This window comes from Leucoraja erinacea, chromosome 12, assembly GCF_028641065.1.
Source record: "Leucoraja erinacea ecotype New England chromosome 12, Leri_hhj_1, whole genome shotgun sequence".
NCBI classification, from domain to species: Eukaryota; Metazoa; Chordata; class Chondrichthyes; order Rajiformes; family Rajidae; genus Leucoraja; species Leucoraja erinaceus.
Genome location: NC_073388.1, coordinates 50,282,219 through 50,296,296, shown reverse-complemented (window position 1 = coordinate 50,296,296; position 14,078 = coordinate 50,282,219). Strand labels below are relative to the sequence as shown.

General features: G+C 40.7%; 2 protein-coding genes across 3 annotated transcripts in view; both read left to right on the top strand.

The window, feature by feature from the left end:
• The window catches only part of cnpy3 (canopy FGF signaling regulator 3), a 184,814-nt gene that overhangs the window by 25,248 nt on the left and 145,488 nt on the right, over positions 1-14,078 (top strand). The gene's annotated exons all lie outside the window — the stretch shown is intronic.
• LOC129702353 (uncharacterized) overlaps positions 1-14,078 on the top strand; it is a 77,942-nt gene that overhangs the window by 48,830 nt on the left and 15,034 nt on the right. For both annotated transcript variants that reach the window (XM_055644121.1, XM_055644120.1), the window contains exon 13: positions 1,259-1,418. In XM_055644121.1, the coding sequence (XP_055500096.1) occupies positions 1,259-1,418 (160 nt within the window). The remainder of the gene's footprint in view (positions 1-1,258; positions 1,419-14,078) is intronic.

Here is a 14,078-nt window from a genome sequence, read left to right as displayed (position 1 = left end):
AAAGAGCGGCTGTGACTTCAACACTAATATGAGTTTTATCACAGAAAGAGAAAGACTAACGACTAATTTTTAAGAACTGGATGGGGTTTTGCGGTCGCAAGAACGACAACTAAGTTTTGCAACTTATTTTATTCACAAAATAGCTTCTTAGCTCACAGGTTCTCACAACACGTCTGGCCACAACGGTGGTCAGCACTCAACAGCCACACAAAAGCAAAACCGCGGCAAAAACTCGCAGCCCCTGCCGAGTCACGTGACCGCGGCTTCCAAACGGTGGGCTCGATACCTGCTGCGCCAGCAGACGCCGCTCCAGGGGCATCTTTAATCAAAAGGCAATTAGGCTGAAAGTCTCTTTTTCCCAACTAGGTTACATGTTGAGTGGGAAGATTTATATCTTCTGGTAATTTGAATACCCAAATACTTACATTTTTCCGTTGCAATTTTAAATGGAAATTTTAATATGTGATTCACTTTCTGCGGCTTTAATGACATAATATCACTTTTATTCCAATTTATTCTATATCCAGAAAAAGAACCAAATTCCTCTAATAAATTTAATAAATTCGAGATACGTGAATTTGTAATATATAAAAGTGTATCATCTGCATATAATGAAATTTTGTTATTAGAGTCATTAGTATTATATCCCTGAATATTCAGATGCATTCTTATCCTTTCAGCCAGAGGCATAAGGACAAATAGCAGGGGTGATAAAACACATCCCTGCCCATTGCCCCTCGATAATTGGAATTTTGGAGATAACATATTATTAGTTAATATTCTTGCCATTGGTTTATCATATAGTAATTTTACCCATCTGATAAGATTATCTCCCATATTAAATTTTTGGAGTACTTTGTATAAATACTGCCACTCTACCTGATCAAATGCTTTTTCTGCATCCAAAGATATAACTGATAAATCTTCCTTTTCCGTTTTATGTGAATACATTATATTAAAAAGGCGTCTCAGATTATTAGATGATTGTCTTTTAGGTATAAACCCCGTTTGGTCCGGATTTATCAATTTATGAATATATTTACTCAATCTTCTTGCTAAAGTCTTTGCTAAAATTTTCTGATCTGTATTTAAAAGTGATATGGCTCTATATGATTCATTTGTCGTGTTGATGCCTGTGAAGCTGCGGCAGATATGAATTTCATTATTCTGGATGTGGTGCATATGATAATTACTCTCCCATGAGTACTCTAGAGGTTTGCCATCATCTTCCATTGACATCTTGTTTTTCTCCACATAGAAAGCTACTGTCTTGCGACAAACACACTTCAATTTGCCAAGTGTGGATCCAGAGAAGGTCTACACCTTTCAAGTGAAAAGCAAGGTTAACTTTTTCTGCGCCACGACAAAATTGTGGAGTGAGTGGAGTCTCCCTGTTCACTGGGGGAAATCTAATACAGGTAAATGATCTTTTTCTGTTGTATAATCTTGGAATTATAGAAGTATAAGGAATAAAGTGGATGAGCTTGAGGCTCAGTTAGAAACTGGCAAGTATGATGTTGTGGGAATTACTGAGACATGGCTGCAAGAGGGCCAGGGCTGGGAACTGAATATTCAAGGGTATACCTCTGAGGGGGTGAGGTTGTTCTGTTGGTGAGGAATGAAATTCAGTCCCTTGCAAGGTGTGACATTGAAACAGGAGATGTTGTAGTGGCCATTTGGCTTGTTTTGCATGTCATTGATGATGGCATGTGCCTTTAAATTTGAGATTACCTGTTATATTGTGGGTGGGATCTACGACGTGTTTTGGGGTGTGTTTGGAGCTAAGATGCTTGTGCAGAAGTTTAGTTTTTAGATTAGTTTGGTGAGCCGATGGGGAAGGTTAACCCTTCTACCATGTGAGATCTAGCGGCATCTTGCAGATCTTGCCAGTGTTACGAAGACACGAGGATTTATTAATGTCTAAAGTAATAAGCTGGAGTTCGAAGAAGATGGTAACGAGTCGGAATAAACTTGGACGTATCTTACTGTTTTCTATCAACAATAAAGCATTTATTCATCAAAAGACTGTGTTTTTAAGCCATATCTGAGAAGAAGCTCTGAAGGTCTCTGAGTGAGCTTGCAGAGTTTTAGAAGACCATTCAACCATTCTCATCCAAATAGCGGCTAGGGTGCTAATTACCTGAAAGATATGAAAATCTGCCGTTACATTAATTAGAAGGAAACCTCAGGCAGGGGGGGGGTTAAATACCAGTCCCAGAGGTTGGGACATAAGATTAAATAGAAGCAAGACAACCAGGCTAAGACCTCGGAGAGGCACAGCCAAAGAAGACTGGTTCCAATCGTGGAACTGAAGGAAAATACATGTCCCAGAGAAGAGGACAAAAGATTGGCTAAGATTCTCAGAGAGGTTTTAGCCAGAAGAAAGTGGTTCTAGGAGGAACTGAAGATAAAGATCTCGGCCAGAGAAGGGCGTTGAGGTCTATCAACAGCATCGAGACGTATCTGAAGACTTATCACTGGATTTGTGAGTACAAATCGATTATTACTCTTTGAATTACACCCACAGTTTTATTTTAAAAGACTTCTGTAACAGAACTCAGGAAGTGTTTTTCTAGTCTGCATGGAGATTCTAACCAGACTGACCTTGAATTGTTTTGAGTCTCTTGATAAGTGCATTCCATTTGAATTAGGATCATCATTTTGCACCTGGAGTTAGAGAGATGTTCTCTACATTATCTGTATGTTTTGGTTTTGAAAATAAATTGTTGACAAAAACAAAGCCACAGATACTAGCAGAGACTTTTGTTCGATTAATTTAAGGACTTGGCAATCTGCCAAGACCTCTTTAAAATCATGGAATTAGAAGAGCCAGAATAACCACGTGGTGGTGAAGAAAGGCCCAGTCAATGTGAAGAAACAGATAATACACTAGCTGCCTATTTGAGGGAAACCGAGAAAGAGAGAAATGAATTATGGTTACAGGTTAACAGATTAATTGATACACAGAAAAAACTAATGGAATCAGAACAGAATGTGATCAAGGTGAAATCTAATACGAGCCAACTATGGTACCTCTACCAGGAGGTTGACAAGAAACAGAATGTACTGCTGTGTTCAGTGCTGTCTTGGGACGAACGCAGAAGACATACCCAGTGGGATGAAGACACGAAGAAGATATTCAATGGTTTCATGAAAAAGGCAGCAAAGTGGTTTTCTGAAATGATGTCACAAGTTACAAGCTTAGTAGCTGGAAGTGCGAAGCAACAAGGTGCCAGAAAGGAAGATGAAATTTGACGACAAAATAATATCTCCAATATATCTTCACGAGGATCAAGACATAAATCTGGTTGCTCAGCCAGTTCGGTTTTGAGGGCTTCTGCTCAATTGGGAGCAAAGGCTGATTTAGCTGCGCTCTCAATAGAAGAGGATGCCATGAAGAAAAAACATGAGATGGCGCGACGTCAAGAAGAGAGGACGCAAGAGATGGCATGACAGCAAGAAGAGATGACGCGACGTAAGGAAAAACTGGAATTAGACACAAAGATGGCGATAGCCAAAACCAGGAAGGACATACTGGAAAGTGAGGGGTCAAGATGCAGCTATAGATCGTCGAGGACGATGAGCTCTGGACCAAGAAGAAAAACTGCTCTAAATGAATTAACAGTTGGATCAATTCCACAGTCAAGGTCCACCGGATTTCTAGGCTTTGAAAACCCATTGGAACAAATGGATGATGAGTTACCAGAGCAAATAGAAGAAGATGAACCGGAACAAACAGAACAGGGTGGGATCTATGACTTGTGTTTGGGCTTGTTTGGAGCTAAGATGCTTGCGCAGAAGTTTAGTTTTTAGATTAGTTTGGAGAGCCGATGGGGAAGATCAACCCTTCTACCATGTGAGATCTTGCCAGTGTTACAGAGACACGAGGTGTTTACTAATGTCTAAAGTAATAAGCTGGAGTTCGAAGAAGATTGTAGTAATGAGTTGGAAAAAACTTGGATGTATCTTACTGTTTTCTATCAACAATAAAGCATTTATTCATCAAAATACTGTGTTTTGAAGCCATATCTGAGGAGAAACTCTGAAGGTCTCTGAGTGAGCTTGCATTTGTTTAGAAGACACCCCCTTCAACCATTCTCATCCAAATAGCGGCTAGGGTGCTAATTACCTGAAAGATATGAAAATCTGCCGTTACAGATGTGGAGTCTGTATGGATAGAACTAAGGAATTGGAAGGGGTAAAGAGACCCTAATGGGGCTAATCTACAGGCCCCCAATCAGTAATCTGGACATTGGGCGCAAGTTGAAACAGGAATTAAAATTGTCATGTAGCAAAAGTAATGCTGTGGTTGTTATGGGAGATTTCAACCTGCAGATAGACTGGGAAAATCAAGTTGGTACTGGGCCCCAAGAAAGGGACTTTGTAGACTGTCTTTGTGATGGATTCTCATAACAGCTTGTATTGGAGCCTACCAGGGAGAAGGCAATTCTGGATTTAGTGTTATGTAATGAACCGGATTTGATAAAGGACCTCGAGGTTAATGAGCCATTAGGAGGTAGTGACCATAACATGGTCAGGTTTAATCTACAATTGGAGAGAGAGAAGAGTAGATCGGAGGTGTCAGTGTTACAGTTGAATAAAGGGGACATGGGGGAGGACCTGGCCAAAGTTGACTGGAAAGATACTGTGAAGGAGTTAAGTCTGACACACTGTAACTTTACTGAGTCTTTAATAAAGGCACATGTCAAACACGTCCCAGTACTAGCTGCATCTAGTCTTCAGGCGTACTGGAACCGAGGGAGGAGCAAGGGGAAGATATCACAGTTATACTGAGATGACTGGGCGTGGTTAGTGGTATTGAGGTAGCTACATTATAGGTTGCATGCATAAACCATCTACAGATACACCAGCAGGGATGACAGTGGAACAAAAATGGCAGGAATTTCTAGGAATAATACAGAAGGAGAGAGCAGAACGGGTGGCGTTTCGGGTCGAGAGCCTTCTTCACATCACTTCAGGCATGAATGGATGCTGCCTGTCCCGCTGAGGAAAGGATGAGTTCCATTTACGTTCCTCTCTCCAGAGAGGAAGATTCCAAGGGGAGAAGGACTGGGGTGACCATGGCTGACCAGGTACGTCAGGGACAGTATAAAAATTAAAGTGAAGAAGTACAACGTAGCAAAGATGAGTGGGAAGCAACAGGATTGGGTAATGTTTAAAGAACAACAGAATATAATCAAAAAGTCAATACGGGGAGAAAAGATGAGGTACGAAGGTAAGCTAGCCAAGAATATAAAGCAGGATAGTAAAAGCTTCTTTAGGTATGAGAAGAGGAAAAGATTAGTTAAGACCAAGGTGGGACCCTTGAAGACAGAAACAGGTTAATTTATAATGGGGAACAAGGGGGAAATGGCAGATGAGTTGAACAGGCACTTTGGATCTGTCTTCACTAAGGAGGACACTAACAATCTTCCTGATTTAGTAGCGGCCAGAGGGGGACCGTCTGACAAGGGACGTCAGGGACAGTATAAAAATTAAAGTGAAGAAGTACAACGTAGCAAAGATGAGTGGGAAGCAACAGGATTGGGTAATGTTTAAAGAACAACAGAAGATAATCAAAAAGTCAATACGGGGAGAAAAGATGAGATACGAAGGTAAGCTAGCCAAGAATATAAGGCAGGATAGTAAATGCTTCTTTAGGTATGAGAAGAGGAAAGAAAAAATGCAAGGTGGGGAGAAACTCATGGCAGATGGTTGAACAGCAGCATCTATGGAGCGACAAGGAAGTAGTGGCCAGAGGATCTGGGGGCAACGTTTCGGGCCGAAAAGCGGGTGCAGCCCTTCTTCAGGCCTGAAACCACATTGCCTATTTCCTTTGCTCCATAGATGCTGCTGCACCTGCTGAGTTTCTCCAGCATTTTTGTGTACCTTCGATATTCCAGCATCTGCAGTTCCTTCTTAAACAGGCAGGAAATGGTGTTGGGTATGATGGGACTGAAGGCTGATAAATCCCCAGGGCATGATGGGCTGCATCCCAGGGTATTCAAGGAGGTGTCTCTAGAAATTGTGGACCCATTTGTGATCATTTTTCAATGTGCAATAGATTCAGGATCAGTTCCTGTTGATTGGAGGTTAGCTAATATTATCCCACTTTTTAAGAAAGGTGGGAGAGAGAAAACAGGGAATTATAGACCAGTCAGCCTCAGATCGGTGGTGGAGAAGATGCTAGAGTCAATTATAACTGGTGAAATAGCAGCACATTTGGATAGCAGTAACAGGATCGATCCGAGTTAGCATGGATTTACGAAAGGGAAATCATGCTTGACTAATCTTCTGAAATTTTTTGTGGATGTAACAAGTAAAATGCACAAGGGAGAGCCAGTGGATGTAGTGTACCTGGACTTTCAGAAAGCCTTTGATATGATCCCACACAGGAGATTAGTGGGCAAAAATATAGCACATGGTATTGGGGGTTAGTTATTGACATGGATAGAAAATTGGTTGGCAGACAGGAAACAAGGAATAGGGATTAACGGGTCCCTTTCAGAATGGCAGGCAGTGACTAGTGGGGTACTGCAAGGCTCGGTGCAGGGACCGCAGCTATTTACAATACACATCAATGATTGAGATGAGAGATTAAAAAGTAACATTAGCAAATTTGCAGATGACACAAAGCTGGGTGGCAGTGTGAACTGTGAGGAGGATGCTATGAGAATGCAATGAGAATGCAGGGTGACTTGGACAAGTTGGGTTAGTGGGCAGATGCATGGCAGATGCAGTTTAATATGGATAAATGTGAGCTTATCCACTTTGGTGGCAAGAACAGGAAGGCAGATTATTATCTGAATGGTGTTAGATTAGGAAAAGGGGAAGTATAACGAGACCCGAGTCACTGAAAGTAAGCATGCAGGTACAGCAGGCAGTGAAGAAAGCGAATGGAACATTGGCCTTCATAACGTCCTTCTGCAGTTGAACAAGGCCCTGGCGTGACCACACCTGTAGTATTGTGTGCAGTTTTAGTCTCCTAATATGAAGAAAGACATTCTTGCTATTGAGGGAGTGCAGCGTAGATTCACGAGGTTAATTCGCAGGATGGCGGGACTGTCATATGATGAAAGAATGGAGCGACTGGGCTTGTATTCACTAGAATGTAAAAGGATGAGAGGGGATCTTATAGAAACATATTAAATTATTAAGGAATTGGACACGCTAGATGCAGGAATCATGTTCCTGATGTTGGGGAGGTCCAGAACCAGGGGCCACAGTTTATGAAAAGGGGTAGACCATTTAGAACTGAGATGAAGAAAAACTTTTTCACCCAGAGTTCTGTATTTGTGGAATTCTCTGCCTCAGAAGGCAGTGGCGGTCAATTCACTAGGTGCTTTCAAAAGAGAGTTAGATAGAGCTCTTAGGACTAGCGGTATCAAGGGATGTGGGGAGAAGGCAGGAACGGGGTACTGATTGTGGAACGTCAGCCATGATCACATTGAATGGTGGTGCTGGCTGGAAGGGCCGAATGGCCAACTCTTGCACCTATTGTCTATGTATCTATCTATGTATCTATGCACCCCATTACCCTGCTCTCTGTTGTTAGCCTTTACTCTTCTTCAGGAATTTTCTCAAATCTTTTTAAGGTGCGACTCATCTGCGGTGAGACATTAAATGCCTGATCTAAAGACGGATTAAAAAAATGTCCTTTCACCACTCACTAGCTGCCTTAAATCTTTCTTTCTGAAGACGATTTAAAAAAATGTTTTATTTATTTATTTTTGTATTTTTGTTAGAAGCAATGTACAGTAGTATAAACTGCGGCATATGACAAAATACATTTCATGTACAACTTCTCTTTTAAATTTAACAAGAAAAAGGTAGAGCGAGAGAGAGAGAGAGAGAAAAAGAAAGAGTGAAGAGTGAAGGAAGTAGTGATGTGTAAACCCCTAGAGTACCCGATGGGCAGTCCAGGGGTGAACAAGTGATAGCCTGTAGAAAAATAGGAACAAAAACCCATAAAATTATTTTTTTTAAAAGAAAGAAGAAAAAAAAAAGAGAAACGAAACAGAAAATAAGAGAAAAATAAGAGACCTCTTGTGTAAGGATATACCTGCTTCATATCCCACCACACCCATCACCCATTTCGTGAATCGGTTTATTTCCAGAGTTGTGTTGACCCTACTATACTTGTAATGAATTAATAAAAGATCATGTCTTTAAAAATTGCTCTGATTTTCCTGCTAACATGAGTCTCGTATCTTCAAGATGTAGCATCTCAGACATGCTTGTGATCCACATTTTAAGCGCTGGGGTGGATGCATTATTCCAAAATTTGAGTAAGTTTTTTTGCCATTATCAGGCCGTAGTTAAGGAAATGTCTTTGAAATATTGATAGCTCAGAGCAGGCTTCTGTTGTTCCAAAAATAATTAATTCTGTATGGGGGGGTCCAGTTTTGTTTTTAATAATTTTGTGAAGATTTCAAAGATTTCTTTCCAAAATTTAGGGCGTTTTATGCAAGAGACGAAGGAGTGTGCTACAGTTGCTTCTTGAGATAAACATTTGTCACAGATGGGGGATACATTTGGAAAATTTTTATTCAGTTTGGTTTTCGAGTAATATAGTCTATGTAATATTTTAAATTGGATTAGGATATGGCTTGCATTAATCAAACAGTTATGTGCATATAAAAGATATTTATCCCATCTGTCTTTGGGGATTTTAAAACTTAATTCCTGTTCCCACTCTCTTCTAATTGCATCTGACGATGGAATTTCTATATTTAGTATGATATTATACAATGATATTATATATTCGGGAGTGTCGGTCTACCAAATTCTTTGGGTTTACATAAGTGTTGTCTATAAATTCTAGGTGATTTATAATCCCAAATAAAATTTGTAATGTGTTAGTCAAGTTTTTTGAAAAAATGTTTAGGTAGATATATCGGTATTGATTGAAATAAGTAGAATTTGTTGGAGAAAAATCATTTTTATGGCATTTATTCTGCCTATTAGAGACATCGGAAGTGTTTTCCAGAATTGAATCAAAGCATGTAATTTAATAATTAAAGGCAGGAAGTTTGCATTGAATAAAGAGTTATATTTTCTGGTTACTTGGATAACCAAGTATTTAATTTTTTTCTGTAGCAATTCTAAAAGGGAATTTTAAAAGGTGTGTCGAATCTTGGGGTTTTATCGCCATGATTTCACTTTTGTTCCAGTTTATTGTATATCCTGGGAAAGAACCGAATTCTTCTATTAAATTTAATATATTTGGTATACTAACTTGCGATTTTGTAATATATAGTAATACGTCATCTGCATATAATGATATTTTATTATTGGAATATTTAGTATTATAACCGTGAATATTCTGATGCATTCTTATACTTTCCGCTAAGGGCTCTATCGTAAGAGCAAGTAGAAGGGGTGATAATGACGACCCTGTCTATTGCCCCTAGGTGAAATTTCGGAGAAAATATGTGTTTGGTCAATATTCTAGCAGTCGGCCTGTCATATAGTAATTTTATCCATGAAATAAAATTCTCTTCCATTTGAAATGTTTGCAGTACTTTGAAGAGGTATTCCCATTCTACTTGGTTGGATGCTTTTTCTGCATCCAATTAAATAATTGATAAGTCTTCTTCAATTTTGTGTGAATACATTATATTAAAAAGACGTCTCAGATTATTAAAGGAATGTCTCTTGGGTATAAACCCTGTTTGATCCGCATTTATTAATTTACTAACGTATTTGCTTAATCTTCTTGCTAGAGTTTTCGCTAGTATTTTCTGATCTTTATTTAACAATGCAATAGTTCTGTATGAACCAGGGTCTTCTAGGTCTTTATCTTTTTTGGGTACAAGTGTAATAGTTGATTCCGCTAGTGTTTCTGGTAGTGTCTGTTCTTTAAAAGCATATGTATAAAGCTTGTGTAAACGTGGTGAGATTATCTCGTAAAATCTTTTATAAAATTCATTACTAAATCCATCTGGTCCCGGTGTTTTATCATTCTTCAGTGAATTTATCATCTCTTCTATTTCTTTAATCGAAACCTGTGCTCCTAGTTCCTCCTGTTTCAACGGATTGAGTTTTGGGAGATTGCAGCTGTACAGAAAGTTTATGATTTTAATGCTTTCTGTTGTTGTTTTGGATGTACATTTACTTTGATAGAATTCAGCAAATCTTTAATTAATGTCTTTAAGGAGCGTTAACGATTCATCTGTATCTGATTTAATTTTTAGAATCGTATGATCCTTTTCCAGTTTTTTCAACTGACGTGCCAGGAGTTTATGTGGCTTATCGCCAAATTCAAAATTTTCCTGTTTTGTAATTTGAGATAATCTGGTGACTCTTGCAGATAGAGTCAATTGTTCGGTCCCATTCTTTATTTTTGAAAAGCTTGGTATTGGAACCTCTGATTTGTTTTTAAATCTCTGAATGGGCTCGCCCCGCCTTACCTCTCTGAGCTGCTCCACCCATACACTCCTGCCCGGTCCCTCAGGTCAGCTGGTCAGCTGCTCCTGGAGGTACCGAGGTCTAGTCGGAGGCTCAGAGGGGATAGAGCCTTCTCTGTTGCTGCTCCGGCACTCTGGAACACCCTGCCGCTGCACATCAGACAGGCCCCCTCACTGTCCATCTTCAAATCCAGTGTTAAAACGCATTTGTACTCCCTGGCTTTTGACCATGCCTGAGGCTTTGCTTCTGTTTGTGGTGTTTTTGATGTTTCTTTATTTTACATGTCTTTTCCTACTATTTCTTTTGATTGTTATTTTTGGTGTGTATTAACTTTTTTGTCAATGATTAGTGATGTACAGCACTTTGTTGCAGCTATGTTTGTTTTTAAAGTGCTCTATAAATAAAATTATTATTATTATTATTATTATTATAAACACCTTAAAAGATTCCCATAACAGGGAGGTTGAGATGCCTGGGGTATCGTTGGTCTCAAAGAAAAGCTCCATCTGTTGTTTTAGATATATATAACAATCCGGGTTGTTTAAAATTTGGGGATTGAACCTCCAAAACTTTTTTTTATTGAACATTCCTAGTTTTAGAAAGAAAGTTAATGGAGAGTGTTCGTAGATGACACTATTATGATATTTAGGATTAGTTGTAAAGGGAATTAATTATGTGTCCATTAGGAAATAATCAATGCGTGCATAAGTTTTATGTACCATTGAATAAAAGGAATACTCCCTTCCAGCTGGGTTTGCTATCCTCCATACATCTGTTATATTTGTGTTTTTTATGTATGTATTCAAAAGTTTGATTTTGTATTAAGTCTCTTTTGTTGTGCAGATTTATCCAAATATTGATCCAGAACGCAATTGAAATTTCCCCCAGTTAACACATTTTGATATTTAAACTCGGAGATTATATTCGGGATTTTATTAAAAAAATTGCGGATTGTCAAATTCAGGGCACAGTCTCTGAGACTAGAATGGAGATGAGGAAGAATTTATTTAACCAGAGGACAGTGAATCTGTGGAATTCATTGCCACAGACAGATGCAAGGGCAATGACATTGGGTATTTGTGAAGCGGAGATTGGTGGGTTCTTGATTAGGAAAGGCATCTATGGTTCCAGGGAGAAGGCAGGAGAATGGGATTGAGAGGGAAAAATAGGTCTGCCTCGATTGGCAGAGTAGACTCGATGGGCAGTCACAGTGGCACACCGGTAGAGTTGCTGCCTTACAGCAAAATGCAGTGCCAAAGACACGGGTTCGATACCGACTTCAGGTGATGTCAGTACGGAGTTTGTACGTTCTCCCTGTGATCTGCATGGGTTTTCTCCGAAATCTTCGGTTTCCTCCCACACTCCAAAGACGTACAGGTTTGTATGTTAATTGGCTTGATAGGCTTGATAAAAATGTAAAATTGTCCTAGTTGGCGATATGCAGAGTACTGCCCTGCCGACTACAAAATTCAGAAGGTTCAGACGGCTTAACGGCCTAATTCTACTCCTCTGTCTTATTTAGTTACAATAGATTTGGTTTGAATGTCGGACCCTAATTCAATACTTGGTGACCATACAAGCTATCCTTTACCTTATTTGCTAAAATCAACGCAAAATAATTTATCAACCGTCATGATTTCCTAATTTCTACCTAAATAATCACTATTTCCATATTTCAAGGAGCTGCCATGTCACTTGCCCAGCATCTTTCTCTTATATTAATGCATAATTATACATATTTTAGCCACATATTGATCTTCACTCATTGTAACCATTAAGCAGATTTGCCCAGACACTTTGCCCAGACATGTGTAGGAAAGAACTGCAGATGCTGGTTTAAAACAAAGGTAGATACAAAATGTTGGAGTAAATCAGCGGGACAAGCAGCATCTCTGGCAAGAAGGAATGGGTGACAATGGGGGAGGCCCAGGACACTCTGACAATGGAGGAGGCCCAGGACAGAAAGGTCAGATTGGGAATAGGAGGGGGAGTTAAAGTGTTTAGCAACCGGGAGATCAGGTAGTTTCAGACGGACTGAGCGGAGGTGTTCCGCGAAACGATTGCCGAGCCTACGCTCAGTCACACCTGGAACAACGGATACAGTAGATGAGATTGGAGGAGGTGCAAGTGAACCTCTGCCTCACCTTGGAAACACTGTCTGTGTCCTTGGATGAAGTCGAGGGGGGAGGTAAAGGGACAGGTGTTGCATCTCCTGCGGTTGCAGGGGAAAGTACCTGGGGAGGGGGGGGTTTGGGTTTGAAGGGACGAGTTGACCAGCGAGTTGCGGAGGGAACGGTCTCTGCGGAAAGCAGAAAGCGGTGGAGTTGGGAAGATGTGGCCAGTTGTGGGAGTTGGCGAAAATGTTGGAGGATTATATGTTGTATGTGACGGCTGATGGGGTGGAAGGTGAGGACACAGGGGACACTGTCCTTGTTACGAATGGGGGGAGGGGACCAAGAGCTTTTGTGTTTTTGCCACCAAAGTGGATAACCTCACATTTATCCACATTACACTGCATTTGCCATGCATTTGCCCACTCACCCAGCCTATCCAAGTCACCTTGCAGCCACCTAGCATCGTCCTCACAGCTAACACTGCCCCCCAGCTTCGTGTCATCTGCAAACTTGGAGATGTTGCATTCAATTCCCTCGTCCAAATCATTAATATATATTGTAAATAGCTGGGGTCCCAGCACTGAGCCTTGCGGTACCCCACTAGTCACTGCCTGCCATTGTGAAAAGGTCCTGTTTACTCCTACTCTTTGCTTCCTGTCTGCCAGCCAGTTCTCTATCCACATCAATACTGAACCTCCAATACCGTGTGCTTTAAGTTTGTATACTATTCTCTTATGTGGGACTTTGTCGATCAGGTTGGAGGAGGTGCAAGTGAACCTCTGCCTCACCAGGAATGACTGTCAAGCTTGTGTAATGTACGTAGGAGCTCGTGGATGTCTCGTAGCGGCTCGTGCAAGTAAAAAGTAACAAATGTTTCCATCGTGGACATTTTACACAGTGTTGAAAAAACGTCACGAGTTTACCGGATTACCCGAGTACCTACCGTTACTCGTACGAGCCGCTACGTGACATCCACGAGCTCCTACTTACCCGCTACGTATATTACACAAGCTTGAATCGGTGGAGAACTCGGGAGAACTCTTGAATTACCTCGTACAGTGGGACAAGCCCTTTAGATTTGGAACTCAGGGCTAAAGGAATCTAGGGATATGGGGAAAAAGCAGGAACGGGATACTGATTTTAGATGATCAGCCATTTTACTCAGAACTGCTGTAGATTTGGGAGCAACAGCAGGAGGAGATTAGCAAGAGATCAGACTGATTGGCTCTAGCCCGAGTGGGAGGAGAGAAGTGAGTCAGTGCTGGGAAAACAGTTGAAAACTGAGGAATTTGGTTTGTAAATTGGTAAATCAGGCAATTTATCAGTCAATTTAAGCAAGACTGCTCTTAGGGAGAGGCAGTGAGTGAGCGGCCTAGTGAGGGAAGTGCCCTGTGAGTAAAGTGTGAGTCTTTGGCTCGAGAGTCTTCGGAGAGGAGACCACGCAATACGCTTGAGAGTTAGAGACGAAAGAAGGAGATGTCAGGCAAGCTGATTCAGTGCGATGCTTGCAGTATGTGGGAGGTCAAGGACACCGCTGGTGCCTCTGGCTGCTAC